At 31.6% G+C, this 21261-nt stretch overlaps 1 protein-coding gene across 4 annotated transcripts in view; it reads left to right on the top strand.

Moving 5' to 3' along the window:
• The window catches only part of LOC134706870 (pleckstrin homology domain-containing family G member 7-like), a 75408-nt gene that overhangs the window by 47228 nt on the left and 6919 nt on the right, over nt 1–21261 (top strand). For all 4 annotated transcript variants that reach the window (XM_063566205.1, XM_063566195.1, XM_063566223.1 and 1 more), the window contains 9 exons: nt 1641–1792; nt 3716–3756; nt 11579–11677; nt 12676–12828; nt 13159–13254; nt 14061–14162; nt 15111–15227; nt 16468–16642; nt 18979–19094. In XM_063566205.1, coding sequence (XP_063422275.1) covers nt 1641–1792; nt 3716–3756; nt 11579–11677; nt 12676–12828; nt 13159–13254; nt 14061–14162; nt 15111–15227; nt 16468–16642; nt 18979–19094 — 1051 coding nt within the window. The remainder of the gene's footprint in view (nt 1–1640; nt 1793–3715; nt 3757–11578; nt 11678–12675; nt 12829–13158; nt 13255–14060; nt 14163–15110; nt 15228–16467; nt 16643–18978; nt 19095–21261) is intronic.

Genomic DNA, 21261 nt, shown 5'->3' with positions numbered 1-21261 from the left:
CTTGTTCTGAAGTAGGAGATTACAATTAATTTGCAATTGATTCGGTCCGCTTATTTTCAAATAAAAACGTGTATCTTGTATTTTTACAGAAATTGAATACAAAAATACATGCCATTATGGGACATCTTATTTTATTATAGAAAAGAAGCAGTAAAAATAAGTCAACATTTGATGTGACAGTGATATTTAATCGTCAGGAAAGGCAGTCAATGCAAATAAACTGCTAAAAAACACAGTTCCATTATAGATAGCGATACTACGGTGGCAGAATGCGGCCATGAAAGATTTTTTTTTTATGTCGTTCCCTCAAGATGCTATGTCGTTCCCACAATATAGCTATCTCGTTCCCTCAAGATGCTATGTCGTTCCCTCCAGATACTATGTCGTTCCCACAAGATAATTATCTCGTTCCCTCAAGATACTATGTCGTTCCCACAAGATAGTTATCTCGTTCCCTCCAGATACTATGTCGTTCCCACAAGATGATTATCTCGTTTCCCCAAGATAGTTATCTCGTTCCCTCAAGATAATATGTCGTTCACTCAAGATACAATGTCGTTCAATAAAGATGCTATGTCGTTCCCACAAGATACTATGTCGTTCCCACAAGATAGTTATCTCGTTCCCTCAAGATAGTTATCTCGTTCCCTCAAGATAGTTATCTCGTTCCCTCAAGATAGTTATCTCGTTCCCTCAAGATAGTTATCTCGTTCCTTCAAGATAATATGTCGTTCCCTCAAGATGTTATGTTGTTCCCTCAAGATGATATGTCGTTCCCTCAAGATATTATGTTGTTCCCTCAAGATGTTATGTCGTTCCCTCAAGATACTTTGTGGTTCCCTCAACAGAGTTTTAAAATTGCATTGATATTGCTATGTTGAGGGAACGAGATAACTATCTTGAGGGAACAACATAGCGTCTTGAGGGAACGACATATCATCTTGAGAGGAAAACATAGTATCTTGAGGGAACGACATAATATCTTGAGGGAACGACATGATATCTTGAGGAAACGACATATCATCTTGAGGGAACGAGATAGCTATCTTGTGGGAACGACATAGTATCTTGAGGGAACAACATATCATCTTTTTATTGAAATTGCTATGTTGAGGTAACGAGGTAACTTTCTTGTGGGAACGACATAGTATCTTGAGGGAACAAGATAGCTATCTTGTGGGAACGACATAGCATCTTGAGGGAACGACATAGTACCTTGAGGGAACGACATATTTTTTTTTTCTTTCATGGCCGCATTCTGCCACCGTACGATACTCATATCATCTGTGTATTTTTAACTCGATGAGATTGTAGCAGATAAACTCCCACAAATTTTCTGAACAATATTTAATTGCAAAGGTAAACATATGTTAATAATATCACCAACAACGTTTGTGCTAGCACAGTAAATAGTTATCAAAGGTACCAGGATTATAATTTCATATGCCAGACGCGCGTTTCGTCTACATAAGACTCATCAGTGACGTTCAGATCAAAATAGTTGTAAAGCCAAACAAGGTAACATGGATCGATAACTTTGTGCAGCAGATAGACGGTACAATTATGAATGTGTATCCGTTAGACGCACTTTTAACCGGAATTGCCAAATCAAACTGTTCATCGTTAATTTTATCTTACAGGCGCAATCGTAGAAAAAGTTCCGATGATTTGGAGAACCATAACTATCAAAGGGAACAGATGCTTAGAGATAAGAGAAAGAAGTTGTTAAAAAGGAATACAATTTCAGATTTCTACAGGTCAAGGGAACAAAGTCAACCTGGACAATTTGATGGTGTGTTTAATAATATTTTGATTTAGCTATTTTGTTTTATACTGACATATCAATAATATCAAGCTTCCAAACTATCAAGACATATTTTTTTAATACATTTGCACCATGTAACACCATGGCATCTGCCCTGCTAGTGATTTGAGACACCGACACATTGTAACTGTCATTCGGTTTTCGATTATGATCATAAATCTGTTGTAGTCGCAGTCTTATAAATAATAATTATAATTAAGGTAATTTTGTGAAATGAGCACTCCCCTGTCAACAAAATTCTCATAATGTGAAAATGCACATGCATAACATCTTAACTGAGATTTTTAAAAACGACATACGATGGATTAGACGGTATGTTATTGAATCAAAATGGTACAGTGGCAATTGGAAAGTTGAAATCATCACGTTTGTCTTCGATTCTATTTTGAAGTCAAATCAATTCAAAATCGAGGAACATATCTAAGTCGAGATATTAATTTATTATTTTTCTTTTGATAGTCTCCTTATTATTAAGTGAAGTGTGATACGTGAGATGTAATTACTCATTGAAATATTGGTTATTGGGTTAATTATCCTCAATACATTAGAAATCAAATTTAAGGAACTTTGCAAGATAATCCTTGTCTTTGAGAAGGTTTGTAAAAAATATTCTCCAAACGAGTTAAAAAACAATTACCCCTCGTTGAATACTAACTATCTGGCGAAACAAACCATCAAACTCAACCAAACAGTGTAACAAAACTATCGAACTTCCAGGTAAATATAGGAATTGGGCTGTCCATGAAAACTGACAAAATTAAACGTATCACTTAATTAAAAATCTAATTGTCTTATTCCTATTGTATTTTTTTTTATCAAAACGTCAAACATTTCAAGATATAACATTCAGCTTGGTTGTTTTGGGAATCAGTTGGGTTCTTCGCAATAAAAACAATCTTGGCCACAAAACAAAACATTGATATCTACGTGTCCTATATTTTTTAGACGAAGCTTTGTTTAATGAGGCAATGTAGTCGATGATTCAATTTAACATGAGGATTGGTAGAGAAACATAAACTGGTCAGTTGCTTTTGGGGGGAATACGTCTTCAAGACAGATAATGAAATACAATTACAGTTCTCTAGATAATACCATTTTGCATATCATCAAACATGTAGCTATAGGGTTTTATTTGGCATTAATGAAAATTGATTACATAATACTTAAAATAAAGCAACACTAATTATATAATATCCAGTTGTAAGACTGTTTTTTCTAAGCTTTGAAAATTATTTTTGAAAAAAAAATAAAAATGAAATTATGAGCTTTTGAATTATTTACGCAAACAGTTGACCTTCAATTGTATAAGCACTCATTATTGTAATTTACGAGAAAAACAAACAAACCGTAAACAAATCTGTTCCAAATGATTGTCAAATTTAATTTTTGTTTATTCAAAGACATTTTCATGCAAATATTTCAAATTTGTTTCCAGAGTCAGAATATGCATAATTCATATTGAAGTAGAAAAGAAAAGAAAAAAAAGAAAATAAAATTTGAATATTCTTTGAATCTTGAGTTCTATTTGAATGACTATTTTATAACAGAGAATAATTCATAATTTCCATCTACAATAATGTTTTTGTCAGTATATTTTACTGACTTTTGGTATGTGCAATTAAATATGCTTGGTTCTGCTACAAGCTTTACCGTAGGGACTTTTGTCTATTAAAAAGTAAACCTCACGATTGATTTTCTGAAGATATGAAATAAATCTACGTTAGTAACCTTGTGATATAAATGATACATATATCATGGTTTGTTTGTATTGTCAATCCGTCAGGCAAATCATGAAAATGTTATCAACCTAAAAAGAACTAAGCTAATAGACTTTTTTGTTTGCAAATCAAATTAAACCATTTAATACTTTGTTTTTGCTTTATTTCATAGATACCAAAAAGAACAGGCAGTCATTTTCATTCAGGAAATTCGTAAGTAATTATTTTGTTAATAGTTTTATGTGTTGAAAGAAAAATAGCGTACACAGCATATTTCTCAAGGTATACTCTTTTTTTTATAGCTGTGGTTTCTTTAAATCCAAGAGTCATAAATAGTAAATATTCAGTTTCCAACATTCATGCTTGAGAAAAGTCTAGCTCGATTACATTTAAAAATAATTACATTAGATGTATGTTTCATTATAATACGTTATTCTGATTGGCTAACAGCACATCACATGTTATTCCGTAAACAGTTGCATGAGACAATAACATTTATCATGCATGATGACACGAGGTCCCATAATAAAGTGCATAGGTGAATTAAATGAAACTGGATAAAAATCGTGTTTTCATGATCCTAGCTAAAAAATGTAATTATAAGTATTGAATGCTTCTTTTTGTAACTTTATATGGTTGTAAAAGCGTTGACCGTGCGTACATTTTTAGAATGAAGCGCTTCATACAAAATGTACTTCGGTCAACGCTTTTACACCCCAATAAATTTACAAAAAGAAGCATTCAATTCTTAAATAAAAATCTCGTTTTTTTTCAATTGATTTTTTTATCATATTAACTGTGTAACTAATGAGTAATTGTATAACTTCAATAATGTAATTGTCAATACCAAGGTCAATAGCTCAAAGCGACGAGTCAAATATATGTCTCGGCATACGATCAGAATGATATATGAAATATATGTAATATTGAATAATCAAATACATAAGTTAGCTTTTATAACAAACTGAAAAGGTAAACGCGCAAGCGCAGTTATAATAGAAACAAACAAATACGAATTAGAAATGAGATAGAGAAAAACTTGACCATGATATTAGAAACATAATGCTTTGCTAATACCTCAAATTTCTAAGCGTAGATGGATCGGAATATTATTTTCTTTGACGTACCATTTTATGCAGTAAATGCTTACAATATAATACGTTCTTCTCTCAGTTAGCCCGTAACATACCTCTCTGGTGAAAAGTTATCACATTGGAAATCATGTTTCCCCTTTCTATTTGTATATAAGTTACTTTTGATGTGTATTAATAATACATGATTGTCATTCTCCATCTTCATCAGATTCTAAAAACCGCTAATTGTGATGGGTGTTGGTAAATTAAGCTTGCTGTTATATTTCGCTATTGTCATACAACGACGAAAACAAGGTAGATAATTCGAACAAATTCGACTGTACGCTATTTATTCTAAATAAACTCATCATAGATACCAGGACTAAATTTACGCCAGACGCGCGTTTCGTCTTCAAAAGACTCATCAGTGACGCTTGAATCCAAAAAAGTTAAAAAGGTCAAATAAAGTACGAAGTTTAAGAGCACTGAGGAACACAATTCCCAAAAGTTTTGCCAAATACAGCTAAGGTAATATATGCCTGAGGTAGAAAAGCCTTAGTATTTCAAAAAATTCAAAAATTTGTAAACAGTAAATTTATAAATATAACAATATCAATGACAATTCATGTCAGCACAAAAAGTGCTGACTACTGGGCTTGTGATACCCTCGGGGAAATAAATCTCCACCAGCAGTGGCATCGACCCAGTGGTTGTAAATAAACTCATCATAGAAACCAGGACTAAATTAAGTATACCGAAACATCTAGCAGATAAAAATAGCAATATTTTTTTTCTAAATGTTTATTATTAGAAAGTCCTCTGTTTTTAATAATAATCCTTCTTGTGTTCATATACGGCATCACGTTTTCATAAGATACGCTGCTTGTACCTTTACCTTTGTTATGCTAAAACGACCTCTGATGACCGGGAATTCTTTGAAAACAACACAGAGTCAACGTGATTCAGGACGGAACAACTCTGATTCATGTGGATGACATAAAAATGCATCTGTTAGGGAAACTATGCATATTTCATTTATTCCAACAGAATCATTGCAGTTTCATGCTGAGTACGATGTTTCCTATTTTTCTCAATTCAGTGTAATTTAAATCTCATTTTGCAGTTTATCTGATTAACTACCTTTTGACGTTCTTTCAAGGTTTTTCAGCATGTAACCTTTGTTAGGGGAGCGCTAATTGAACCATTTATCGACATTTATATTCTTAATTCAAAAATTACTGCTGGGTTGCGAACTAGATAGTTGATTGAGCAATTGATATCATTGTATAACATGATTAAGCTATCCAACCAGTTAAAATGTTAGCATGTTGATCCTAACAAATAAAGTCGCAAGAAGTCAAAAGAATTGTGCGTTTTACTTAGATTGCTTATGATGACTTTAGAAAAAATTGTATATGACCTTTTAGTTATCATCAGGATGACAGACGTCAATTAAAATTATTAGTATGTTTGCAAAATATGTTTTCTAGTGTAGTCAAATAAAAAGACCTTTTGCAAATTTCTCATAGTTTAACTGAACGGTCATCTTTAGAATTTACTGATATTGTGTATCACTACAATGTATACCATAAAAGTTTATTAATTTTTGTATACTTTATAAACGAATAAATAAGGCTCCGTGTTGAACGCCGTACTTTAACCTATAATGGTTTACTTTTTAAATTGTTATTTGGATGGAGAGTTGTCTCATTGGCACTCACACCACATCTTCCTATATCTATCATCATAGATACCAACATCAAATTTTGTAAACACGCCAGACGCACGTTTGAATCCACAATGTTTAAAAGGTTCAAATAAAGTACGAAGTTGAAGAGCATTGAGGACGTAATATATTAAAAAGGGACACTAAATGATAAAAAAGAAACGAAAGATACCAGAGGGACAGTCAAAGTCATAAAACGTTTTGCTATTATTTTTACTTGCCTTCTAGTTTATCGTAACAGTACAATAATTTGTCCTTATTCAATATATTTCCATCGTTTAAGGATATTATACCTCATAGATATTCGGGTCATGTTTGAAATATTACAGTCTCTTATTACTTACTGGTGTATCCCAGCAGACTACCTAATCGCGTGAAACGTTGAAATGTTGATAGTTTATACGTTTTATTTGACAATATCCCTCTAAAATGGTCGTATATCACACAGTAAGCAATTTGTATTTCCTAGAATACTAGACACGTACTTTTTCAATTATTTGCTCAGATGAGTGATTAAATTAGTTTTCAGCAATTCATATTTTGTTGTCCATAATATCATTGTTTGAATATTGATCACTGTCAATTAACGTTTTTTCTTTCATCAACATTCTATTCGTGTTATCGCTAAAACAATTATACGACTAGTAACATGTATATCATAATTAAGTATACGTTTTAACTAGGTCTGATAAGATACGTTTAGTTAGTTTTGACCATTTACATCGTCATATAACAAAATTTGTTTCAAACATTGCTCATCTGTTTTCCCTTTGATTAATTGAAGGTCCGAATTGTTCTCTGTTGATCGGTTGTAAAGTTTTCATTATTTAGGAAATGAAATACCATTAGAGTTATACGTAGTGATGAAGCTAAAATCAACCATGTTATGGACCCCATCACCAATTGGTTTACCGATACGAAATATCTTATTTACAGATGACATTGGATATATTCCAATTGTCATAACCTCTTCTGCTATTCTCTTTTTCCCCGAATGTGATCTACCGACCTAGACTTTTCAACGAGTCTGTATTTACATGAGCAACACGACGGGAGCATCATGTTAAGCAGGATCTGATCATCCTACATAAGATCAACTACGGTTTTTGTTAGAGTTTGTGCAGATCAGACTTGCGTGTTTTTATTTGTATACTCTTGTTTATTTTCCATTTAGTTTTGCCATGTCCCTTTGTACGTAAACATTATCTGTACCAATTGAGGTATATGACAGTTGTTTTATGTCTATTTGATGTTTTTGAAGTTTTGATTTTGTCATTTTTAAAGGGACTCTCTGCCTTTAAAGTTCGATATTTTCGTTACTTTACTTTTTGGTATCATTCTTCTCTTGTAAAGCTTTCACACACTTCACTAATAAATATCTAGCGGCCCCGTTTTAATATTTGATTCGAAGTCTTCACAGCTGTTACGTGATAAACAGCTTGTTCGTCTATATTTCTTCAAAAAAAATAAACATCTTTCACAAGTTATATATTAATTATACTTTCAAAAGTTGGGATTTGGTGTCATTTTTAACATCCCTATGCCATTTGAAAGAGTTTAATGGGTGCTAAATAGTTGTAAATAGGCTTGGAAATTTCTGTTAAGATTTAGTTATAATATGCTTCTCAATTTTATCCGATAATGGTTTGAGAATGTCTTTTAAATTGTTGCAAACGGGTGCCGATCACAACTTTAAAATGATTCTACCACAAAACGTATAGCATTGAAAAATATTTTTTAGTGGATATCTTAATTCTTAATTTGACAAAAGTCTGCTAAAAATTCTGTAGGTAATTGGTACTTCTTTGAACATTTTTTTTGAACACGGTTAACTTGCAATAACAAAATGCATGAAAACGGGTATCAAATGAATTATAATGAATCATGCATACTGCGTAAGATTCGAATAAACTCATCATAGATTTCAGGATTACATTTTGTATTTACGACAGACGCGCGTTTCGTCTTTAAGAGACTCATCAGTGACGCTCGAATTCAAAAAAAATAAAAAGGCCAAATAAAGTACAAAGTTGAAGAGAATTGAGAATAAGAAATCCTAAAAGTGTTGCCAAGTTAAGGTAATATATTCCTGAGGTGGAAAAGCCTTAGAATCTCAAATATTCAAAAGTTTTGTAAATATCTAATTTATAAATATAACCATATCAATGATAAGTCATGTCAGCACTGAAAACACTACAAAAGAAAAATATGTTTTTATAAGAACACGTCACTTACAACTGATGATAAACCTCAAGGCAATCTTCCGTTAACAACAGGCTCCACTTTATGACAGGTAAACTCGTATTGCTCCGGCTTTCTATTTTGAAACCTATTTATGTCTGATTGTTCCTTTTTTTCCAGTTTTATATTTGTTCATTCATAATTATTTTGTATGCCAATTTCTCATTTAAATTCGGAATTGTCTTGTACAAATTGTGACTGGGACGGAGAGTCGTCTCATTTGCACTCATACAACATATTTTTTTATCTATTATAATACGCAATTATCTTTTATCTCCTTCTGGATATATTTTTTTATTAGTTGTGCACTGGTGTACACCTGACAATTAATACATTTTACTAGTATCAAGATATTAAATGCAAAGCACCACCGTAACCAGTTTTTTATGTTATATATTCTTGTTGAAGTTTGATTTTCTGGCTTTCCATCAATTCAAATGTTGGTATTCCTCATACTCCAATATGGAAATATCAAAAGATGTTTTCTTGGTTTCAAATTCGTTTTCCCTTTTCTAAGTAATCAAATCATCTCGGGAGAACGGACATTAGTGTGAATTGTCTGGCTTCTTTAAATTAATGCATTTTATTTGTCAGAACAACAGTAAATCCAACAGTTAACTTATTATTTTTAAAGATTCTAAAGACGTAAAAATGTGTATTTAATTATAGATGAAATAGCTTGTCACTGAAATTCTAAAACCATTATTATGCCGAAAATAAAATTTGTCCTTTTCCATAATTCTATGATTATGATGTACCAGTTGTAATTGGGAAAGGTAACTATCTTACAATTGGTTGTCATATCTCATAAAACTTTGTATTAAATTGATATCATATCTTAATAAAACTTTGCATTAAATGGTTTTCATATCTAAATGTTTTCAGTTGATTCATACCTTTTCTGACTCAATAGTTGATTATCGTAGCTTTTCAAGTATTATGTGAATATTCGGGAAAATGAGAGAAAATGTGGTTTGCAGATTGCCTGCTTTAAAAAATTACGACAAAGCTATTCAGTCTTCCGAAACGGCTATAATCGCTATACTCGATTCTAATATCCTGGTTGGTCCGTTTTATTATACATCCGTCTTTATGTGCATGTTTATCAATATGTAAAGCTCTATCAGCTTGGCTGAGAAGAAGCAAAAACTAATTTTAAAGTATTGCTGATACCTGGACGGAAGTTAACATTTTATAATGATACTATCACAGGCAAAACGACAGAAGATACCAGGTGGTAACTTGGCTGTCTTACTTAATTCAAGAGATTTCGTGCGACCAATATAGCTATTTATACAAATTTAGCTTTTTTTCTAAGTCGACGAATCAAGAAGTTAATAACTACTTATCCATGACATTACCCCTCTACAACAGGAAAAGAACTTGTTTCGATTCCAGCCATGATTACGTACTAAGGAATACAGATTCTTTGATTTTTACATGCTTTTAGTTAGGATTTAATTAATAAGAAGCATATCATAATCTCTTAATATCAAATCTACCAAAACATAGATTAACATTTTCTATTAGAAATAGAGTCTTTAAAACTCTGCGTAGTTTGAAATTTTGTACACCAAACATAATTAACTAACCTATTTACACAGAAATCACGAAATTTAATGAACACTAAAACGACTCACTTTCAATATTAAGCAAATTAATTTGTAGATTTATCGATCAATTTTAATAGATACCATTCCGTTAGACAACTAATAAATTAGGAAACTATTTTTCTATATCTTTGATTATAAAGAACAGACAAAAGAAGTTTGAGGGCTAATTGTTTTCTCGACAGTTCGTACTGTTAATGGTTGATTTTTTTATTTTGATATTAGTAATACCTAATTACATCCTTTTCTAGACAAATGTCCATTTGTTTTCTGGACTCATTTAGAGCTACAGGATATTCTTGGAAGACATTCGGAAACAAATCGACAATCAAGTCAACGACTGTATTTATATATCCGAACAGCTATAGTTTTATGCATGATATTATCGGCACGGGACATTTGCGCTTTTTCATAGGACATTTGCGCTTTTTTTTGTGGACACTTGCGCTTCAAAACATAGGACAGTTGCGCTTTTTAAAAATGGACATTTGCGCTTTTCACATAGGACATTTGCGCTTTTTTTATATATATATCTATGACTTCCCTTTTCTTTTATCCGGGCTTGGGACCGGCAGGTTTGACCGGGCAGAGTTAAAGTCATTCTTTATGGTTAAAAGTTTAAAAATCATTTCATAGCACAAACATGTCATATTGTTGATATTTGTTTAAAAGTTTATGTACAGCTAAAAGTACACATTCTTATGAAATAAAACCATGCATGTACTGTCATCACAATTACAGGTCAGTTATAGCTTGATATTCGAAGCCCAATGAGTGAACAAATCTTGCTCTTGTTATCTGTCCTGATTGGTACTTAAATAAATGATCGAGTTTCTACTTCTCAATTCTTGTTTGGGGAGCCTGTTCATTAATGTACCTAATCATAAACATTTTTTTCATTTACTAGTCTCTATAACTTTAAACTCCATGTTCAAGACTGTGTAAATGTGAACTAACTATAATGACAAATATAAGTTATTTTTTTTAACTTAATGATTACTTCTCATTAAGATTACAGGTAGACCACTTTAGGTAAAAAGCGCAAATGTCCGGTCAATTTAATACAGGTGAATCAAAATTAAAAGCGCAAATGTCCATAGTATTTGAAGCGCAAATGTCCTATCGTTTTACAGGTAAAAAAGCGCAAACGTCCTGTGCCCGATATTATAGTGTGCAAAACATTAAATAAAACGTTGACGTAAACAACATTTTTACAATATACGTTGTCTGTAGTAAAAAGTGTTCCTTGATCTTTGACAGGATATATGTATTTGATAAAAATACGTATTATCCTTTTAACATCGTACACATTATTATGTATTATTTCATAAACCTTTCACCTCTAATAACTTTTCTTATTTGTTTATATTTTTTTTTATTTACAGATGAAAACACGTAGTAAAGAGTCGTTAACCAAGTTAGGAGATGTTCTTTCAAAATTGAAGCCTTCTCATTTTCAGGACGCAGAACTGGCTGCTTATAAGGTATGAAAATACAATTTACAACGTAACAAAACATAATTGTTTTCTTTTTGACCCACTGGTACAAATGCTATCAAAATAGATTATTTTTTTTAAAGTTTTGTGACCTGTAAAACTGTGAATGGAGCAGTGTTAGCGTCAATTCTTGATCTCTGCGCTACAACCTTGAAATGGTTCATACATACTCTAACTTGATTGGACATTGTGGACAGTTAATGTTGTATAATGATTTGTTTCTTCACTGAGTTAGTTTGAATCAGATTAAAATACTTTTGTTATCAATTGCATTTTCATTCTTCACTGCGTAACAGGTTTTGAAACCACGAAATGAGTAAGGTGTTGGTCAATTTAGCAAGTTTGTTATATTTAAGTTACCGAGACTGATATATTAAAATATTGTCTCAATTGAAGGTGAATTATTCACTACAATAGAAGGCTAGCAGAAGACTGTCCGTAATGTTATCGTTATTAGAATGTAAATGATTTTATATATATAGTATGGTAGAGATCTTTATTTTTAATATAATCTTTCCTCTGTCTAGATCCTTAGACATCTTTTTATATTTTTCAACAAATACATGGAACAAATTGGGGAGGTGCAAAATAGGCGAACAACCGACAGTTTAACAAAGCATATGACAATAAATCTGCAGGTAAAAATCCTTAAAAAAAAAGGAAGGCAATAGATACCAATAGTCAAGTTCCTAGGTAAAAAAGTCATGGCAAAATAAAATAACGATGAAAGAAAAAAAAATGTTTACACAAACACAATATATAAAACAGAAGACTGAGCAACACCAACGATTTACTCACCTGATGGGTATTTCTAGTGCTCTAGAATAAATCAGACTCTTTTCCACGTTAAATGCTTGATATACTTGACAAAGAGATAATATATGCAGGTTCCTGTTAATAATGATGTATTAAATGATTAGCTAAATATAAAAGATAGGCCTGTATACACATTTTAAATACGTGAAAATAAGACAATGTTTTAACAGAGTGTCCACTGGTCAGATCTAATTGCCCAAACAGAAAACAATACTAAACCAATACAGATAACAGAAACAGAACGGAAAAGACGAGAGGCAATATGGGAACTGTTCACATGTGAATGTAACTTTCTTATTGACCATTTGATGGTACTTAAACATGTAAGCATAATTTTTTTTAAATTATATTGATTATTTCTTAGATAAGAATATAATTTGTCGAAGTTCAAATTCATTTCTTTTTCTCTTTGTGGGTTATAAAAAAACTTGTTTTCAAGTTTCAATTTATCTATTTTATCATTGGATGTCAATACCAACGGGAAGGTATTTTTGATACTTGAATAATTTATTTTTTCTATACAGCTCTATTTTTAACACTTGTCTTTATATATTTGTAAAGAAACATCTATAAGTCATGTCAAATGATTAGACCTACGCAGAACAAACTTTCTATGTAGTATGTGTAACCTTGGTTTAAAATTTTTTTTTTAGTGTTTCATGGAACCACTGAAAAATGTGCAAGTTGAAGGCCATCTGATGTACGCAGAACCAGACGAAATATTTGGTAACTTAGATGAATTGTGTTATGTAAGTTTAACATTTATAGATGATATTGAGAATGGTAATGGCGAATGTTTCAAAGAGACATCAATTCAACTATAGAGCAGAAAACAGCCTCCAATGGGCCTTCAACACAGCGAGAAAAACCCAGATGGCTCATAAACAGAATTGTGTACTAGTTTTATAAAAATTAAATCAATCTTAACGACTTCATGTGCAACGTAAACGACAATTTACTCCATTTTATTTGTTAGAGTGAACGGGAATTTTTCCAATTTTTCAAGTTTAAGTTACAACAGAATACAAACACTAGCAGTAGACAATTGCAAATATACAGTGTAAAAGGCATGACACGTTTTAACATAATATAATCCAGGATACTCAAAACATTAGAAAACCATGTAATGTATAACACGTTTGAATATAATTTTCCAAGGCTATGTAAACAGGATTGCTACAAAGTCAACATTTTGACTCTAGAATTCAATGGTATCTTACTCGTAGATAAATCTTATACTTGCTAAAAGATAAAAAAAAAAAAAAAAAAAAAGACAAAGTAACGTATTTATTTTTCTACATGGTATTGTACAAAGTGCAATACGAAAATAACAAAAAGAGGTTGATTTATACAGACAGACATACTCATTCCGACATGTGCAATAAATGTATCTTGAATAAGTTGATTCGAAAATAAAGCTCCATAGGGATTGACTTTTCACATGTTAATATTATGTTTAGTTATACAAGATGCAAAACAACGTACCTCAGACACCTAAGTTTACTAAGAATGACGATAATTTCGACTTGTGTTACATTTTATATGATATTTGCAGATTAGTTATACATTTTGCAAAGATTTGATAGCTGTTTTGTTACGTAACTTGACGACGGATACTATTTGGAATACATCAAGTCTAGTCGAAGCTTTGGAAAGGGTAAGTTTATATAAATATCTTGACATAAATAACAAGCAGCACAAAAGGCTTTGGTAAGGGTCTGCTAAAATAAATATATTCATTTAAAATAGTTGTCAAGTCTATAAGCTGTGATATGTGACTGGCAGTATATAAACAGTCATCTAAATGGATATAAACAGACAACAAAACGAAATTTGCCTCATTAGACATCTTGAAATCCTCTCATTAAGTTCAAAGCAATTTTAAAATAAAAGTTGTTAAAGAATTTAACAGAAACTGTCGAAAGGAACAAAGAAATGTATGTCATAAAAATAACGAAGTATCATAACTATAGAACATAAATCATTACCCTTTCCTATAACCGGATAAAACTTATTTCCGCAATCTATCATGCTTAACAATACGAAGGACACTTGAGATTGGAAATGTTTACACTTGTGGAACATTTCAAGCAATATGATATATCTACTTGTAGCTATAGCTGGGTTTTTTTTTTTTGTCTGAATGTATTTTTTAACATTCATATTTTGAATTTCCCAAATGCTATTTTCGTTCGATATTAAGAGTCAGTTGAGTCTGTTAATATAATACTGAAGAAGATCGGTTACATGTGTATGATACCCGGGCAAGAACACACATTTTTAGCGTTTCATTTCATTTCATATAATTCAGTTATGAAAAAGTGATATAGTGGGAAAAATTGATTCATTAATTGCAACCATAATCTTGAGAGATTATTACCTATTCCAGTATATCAACTTTTGTCTACCACAATTGCAAACGATTTATTTCCACTTCACAGTCTGATTATCTTACTTATTGAAAACACACATTATTTTCTAGTATTTATAAAGATTATGTATGTCATGGCAGGCTAAATTTCTTTTAGGAATGAGTTGTACGTCTATCTTGTTGTCAGGACAAATACATTATTCAATAATAACAGACGTCTTTTTCTTTTTACAGTTTGCACAGATATCTAACGAAGGAGGAGTGTTCCACACAAACTGTGTCAACTTTTCAAAAACAGCAAATGCTCTTGAAAAATTGAGAAAAAATGATGATTTCTGTGAATTTGAAAAGGTATTCTGATGCAGATAATTTAAATTTTCAAAATCTTAGTAAATAACATTTTTTTTAATAATCAAAATCAAATAAAACCACAGCTTTGTCTTTGTATGAACAAGTCCACCTATCACAAAGTCGGCATGTTATAACAGATAAAGGAGTAGGTCCAGTAAGACCCCTTTTTGGCCCCAAAATATAGCAGTTTTACAATATAATTAGAAGGTAAATTTTAAGTTATTTATAGTAAAGTAGAATGCCTCTGCTACATAAATATGGGCTGTTTATTATAATACAATTTACATGTATCTGATACTGGCATCATCAAGTCATGCTAAGTTACTGAAATCTTCACAATCTTAGAATTTTATTAAATTTAATACGGTTTGCGTCTTAAATGAAAGTGGCCACATTCGTGTTCAATCTTAATATTGAAATGTAAATTGTATTTGGTGATAATACATAGCATATATAAAGGTTGAGGATAATCACGGGAGCGGCTTCTTTCATTTTTGACAAAAAAAACATCTTAAAAGTGACATTGTATGGCATATTTGATCGGTTTTTCATATTTAAGCTTGAATCGGAGCATAATGAGTAAATCAGTTAAAAACTTCACATAAACTAATTGAATCAACTAAAATAGACACTTAAGTGTTTAAAAAGTGCTCAAAATCTTTCCTCAGATAAACCTGAAATTTGAGCCCAAAATCGGCCCTTACCGGACCTACTCCTTTAACACTCTTGACCCAGTTGTTCATCTCTCAGTTAAATTTTAACCAAGGGTTAAATATCATAGCCCGTGGTCATTTTTTTGTTGTTCATCCTGTGGTTAAATTAAACCCTCTGTTAAATCCCTGGTTAAAGCAGATATATTTAACCCACCTTTTGTTAATGTCAATTTATTTATTGTACAAAAATTATACTTGGAAATTCGTTACGCGTATATTCTACTCAACTCTGTTTTTATTAGTTTTTTTAATCAAGTTAGTCATCATTCATTAACATTATGCATATTCAAGGCTATAAGAAAAAAACGATTCCAATGAAACTGTTTAATCTTATATGTTATACAATTATTTGATATCTTTCAACTACAACTGATTATATATGTGGATTAGATCTTACTGTTTTTTTCAACTTTCAATTGCAAAGAGAAATATCTAAGTCACAATCGCGCGTATCAATCTAGATTCATTTTCTGTCCTTAATTGTTTGGTACATGTATTTAAAAACATCGCAACTTATTTTTTAATAGTGGTGTGAGCAGGACCCAAGATGCAACCGTCTAAAACTAAACGATTTATTAGTAGCGCCACTTCAGCACACAACAAAACTACCGCTACTGCTAGCACCAATAAGGAAATATACAACAGAAGAAAGTGATAGGAATTTGCTTACAGAAGCAATAGGCAAGCTAGAAGAGTCTTTACGTATGTATCTGTTATCTTTTATTTGTTTAGCATGTTAAGACAGTTAATTAGAATTCTTTTGGTAAAAAAGTAAAACTTGTTAGAAGAGATAAAAAAGTGATTTAATCTAATGTCTGGCTTACAATAAAGACAATACCTAAGACTATTATAATTTTAACATTTAACAAACGCCGAAGAAAGACAACATCATGGCATACACAAAATTATAAAAGATAAACAATAGAACACATTTATACGACACGAAGACAACGTGAGCTTGAACAGCACGAACACCATCGATGAACTCAGATAGTTTAGAAAGAAAGCATTATCTGTAACAAAAATTAACAACTCCCAGACAAATTCAAAAAGGAGAAATCTACAAAAACTGACAGAATTAAACTCTAACAACCGACAGAACAAATCAAACTCTCACAACCGACAGAACAAATCTAACTCTCACAACCGACAGAACAAATTAAACGCTCACAACCGACAGAACAAATTAAACGCTCACAACCGACAGAACAAATCAAACTCTCACAACCGACAGAACAAATCAAAAATTATTGCCATATTTTAGATTTGGTACATGCATTTTCCTAAAATACAAGAAAACGAAAGTATTAAAAAATAAATTGCAAAACATAGATTTCTTTCGTATCGAATTCTGTATGTCGTTACAGATGAATATATTTTCTATAATAAGTTAGAAAGGTTTGGTAGTGTGTGTTTATGTTCACTAAGTTTTACATCGTCTATGGACTTCTAGTTTTACATTTATAAAAATCCACACGCTATAACTTTTCTTGTTTCAACCCTTGACAAGAGTATTTTTTTTAATCGAAGTTTTAATTTGATCGCATTCACCGGTCTCAGAATAACATTTTTCATGTTAGGCTTTAAATTTGAAATATTACGAACAGTGATATATAGAAAAATAAAAATAATGAATTCTGCCACTCAAAACAAATGTTTTTAAAAGATAAGCAACTTATCGTCTAGTGAAGACATGTATGTTTAAGGTGTAAACACATTTGATGAGTATCTTGAGAGTATACGAAGTACCTATAAATATTAATGGAAGGAAGTATACTTATCATTATGCCAAGATCATGTAAGACTAAAATTACTATCTTGATATATGATCAAATCGTTTTAGAATACCAATCGTAATGTTCATATGAATAATTGCCTGTCTCGGAACCGCGTAGAAATTTAAGGACTGAAAGTTTAATTTAGAGACAGTATATCATTTCCTGATTTAGAAAGAGAAATATGATATTCCCAAAAGACGCTGAAAAGAGAAAATGTTACACTGACATAACATATTTGGTTTCTCTACAATGTGTTATGTAAACGCGCTTATGTGTAACCACTATGGACGACTATGATTATTTACTGTTCGAAAAACTCTTTAATGAGGCAATTATTTCATGTAACTTAAATCTTTGTCTAAAGGAGATACTCAACTAATGGATGTACGTGGGACCTATTCTTTAATACACTTCATACCAATGCATTTGACATCTAATATTTAACAAATAGACTACTACTTTCGGAGTGGTTGATTTACTGCAAGGACATTGTCTGTCTCTTGGTGTTTCTTACACGTTACACATATTCATTGTTAAGGAATGTTGCGAAATAAAGTTAAATAAAGTAAGATACCGTAGTTCAAAAGTCATAATTCAAATCAATTTAAAGAAAACAGATCTGGGTTACAAACTAAAACTGAGAGAAACGCATCAACTGTTACAGCAAAACAACGAAATAACAGAACACAGAAATGCAACAAAAACTAACAACAATGCAACATTCATTGAAACAAACTATAAGATAGCAACTACCACATTCTGACTTCAGTTATAATGTTGAGCTGTACCCTGATTTTAATATCTACAGGGCAGACACTTCCTGTTTTTCGTTATTTTCTACTTTGTTTTTGAATTCTTAAAATATAAATCTGTGTCAATGTCTTAAACCAGTTGAGCTATGTTTTGTACGGCATCTAAGTCTATAAAATTAAATGAGCCTAAATTAAATTTGATAAAACTTAGCAAAATTTTTACGAATGACTGAGTTAATCAATATGCAAGTTTATGAATCTAAGGATAAATTGCAAATACTATTAACAGAAATGAAACTAACGACTGATTCTAAATATCGTTTGAACTAAAAAGATTTTCAATTTGGAAAAGGCAATCAAACGTAGACGTTTATCCCTTGATTAATATGATTTTCATGTACAGCAGTCACCAGATTCTGATACCACTACTTTGTATCATGTCAGTTTAGACAGTATTAGTATCGGATAATTAGATAACAATAAATGAGAGATATTTGTCATTTTATAGATCAACTGGATGAAAAGGTCAGGTTAGAGAGAAATAATCAAAGAATACAAGAGATTCAGGAGCATCTTATTTGGCCATCGATAACAGATATTGACCAGAAGGCATACATTCCAGAGGTATGATCATTAATATGGCATTGAATTTAGACAATCATTTCTTGCATCAGATGAATAGCTTTTACTTCGTTAATAAGTATAGCAACAAAAATAGTTTGAGCGATTTTTTTTGATAAAAATATATGTAAATACGATCAAGTTAGACAAAAGAAGATAGTAAGATAAGATTTTTCCTAATTCGGAGAAACATGTAACTGAAGAAACTTTATTTTTGTTTTTTTGGTAAATAATCGAATACTATACGTTATCTTCTCGTACGAATAACATATTGAAAACAGCAGAGATATGTTTTAAAGGTATGTAATACCATGGTTCCCCTGTAACTCAATAAATCAGAAACCTTAACAATAACATGCTTTTCTCATATTAAAAATGACGCTTTTACACTTAGTTCAATGCATGTTGGCTGTGTGAACTAATTGATATTTAAGACTGATAAACAAATATGTTTGTATAAGTTGTTTTATAAACTGTTCAGTAACAATGCGGACTCTGTATTGAGTGTATTTTTGTATTGTTATGGAAGGATGGATACCCTGTCAAGTCCTGTACTATTGTGTGTATAAATCTAATAAGTCAAGCATTGTTCTACTATTTTTTACAGTGCGTTATTATGTTGTGCCACTGTCCCAGGTTATGATAGATAAAGGCAACAGTAATATACCGCTGTTCGAAATTCATAAATCGGTTGAGAAAGAAACAAATCCGGGTTACAAACTAAAACTGAGGAAAGCACATCAAATATAAGATAGGGTTGAGCAATTACAAACATGTTTACCCCCGCTACATTCTATATATGCCTGTCCCAAGTCAGGAGACTATAATTCAGTTCCTGTAGTAGGTTTATGTTTTTCATAATTGTTTTTCGTAAATTGTTGTCATAGATTACGTCGTTAGTTTTTCAATTGCATTGGTTCATATTTTTAATTTCGAAGCATTTTATAGCTATCTATACAGTATGGGGTTTTCTCATCTTTTGACGGCTGAACGGGTTGTCTATATTAACAAATATCCACTCCATTTGAACTTTTGTGGACAGTTGTCGCATTGGCAATCATACCATATCTCCTAACTTGCATAATAATCACAAACTTTGACATCGCCGCCATCAAAACAGGAAACAGCACGCATGCAGTCGGCTTTTCAATATTTATACAATAACAATAAAAGTATAAGGAGATGCAAAATATAATCTTTTAATGGAATAGAACGATTAATTCCTTGACGAAAAGCAGAATTAAAAATTCAATAACAAAACACCGAAACAAAATTTCAAAATCCGAAATGGGGATGAATGTAAAGGCGCTTCGCATGGAGCCGTGGTGTAGTGGTTAGTGCATCGGACTACTAACACAAAGGTTCCTGGTTCGATTCCCGTTCGGGATGAAAATTTCAGGAACTCATTTTCTGCTCTCCCTTGACACCATTTTCAAGTAAGGAAACGGTAACAGTCTGTCGGAAGGGGACGATAAATGGCTGACCCTGTTAAGAGAGATCCAAATCTCTTGCACGTTAAAGACACCCTTTAAGATTTCGAAAACGAGTAGGCTAATGCTGCTATAAGGCAGCACTTGCACCCGCAAGGTGGATGGGATTAATATAAGTTGGAAAACTTGTTTCCAAATAGTTTCCCCCGGGTGCAACAACCTTCGTTTTTTTTGTTTTTTTTTCTATTTCATGACCAATATGAATGAGCCGTCTTTGGAATCTTTTTGTTGCCCTGATCATTATTTGGAAGCAGTCAAAATACGACCTGTCGTGTTGCAAAATTTATTTCTACGATACATCACTATTCATTAGGTCAGAAAAATTGTGCCTATTTGTTGTGGATGCAAAGGATATGTTGTTCTGTTGGTTTATTCATTGAGACATGAATTAATGCTTGAAATGTCTGTTCCACAATACAATTTAAGAGTTTTTGTTTGCAATCGAGAACAATTAATAATAGTAGCACAAGGCAAAGGTTTGGAGTTTCAAACATTTACATGTTAAATTAAGTAAATTATTCACACATATTAGAAAGTTTGGTATGTTTTGTAATACTGTTTCATCATTCAGAAAACAATTATCTTGCTGAGAATGACTCTTTCAAGTAGACGTATTCGATGTATTAATCTTCCTAGTCTCTAGACAGAATTCAATAAGTAGCTAATCAGAACACGTTCAT

This window comes from Mytilus trossulus, chromosome 1 (assembly GCF_036588685.1).
Source record: "Mytilus trossulus isolate FHL-02 chromosome 1, PNRI_Mtr1.1.1.hap1, whole genome shotgun sequence".
NCBI lineage: Eukaryota > Metazoa > Mollusca > Bivalvia > Mytilida > Mytilidae > Mytilus > Mytilus trossulus.
The sequence above is the reverse complement of the archived record's forward strand: the minus strand, read 5'-3'. Positions and strand labels throughout refer to the sequence as shown.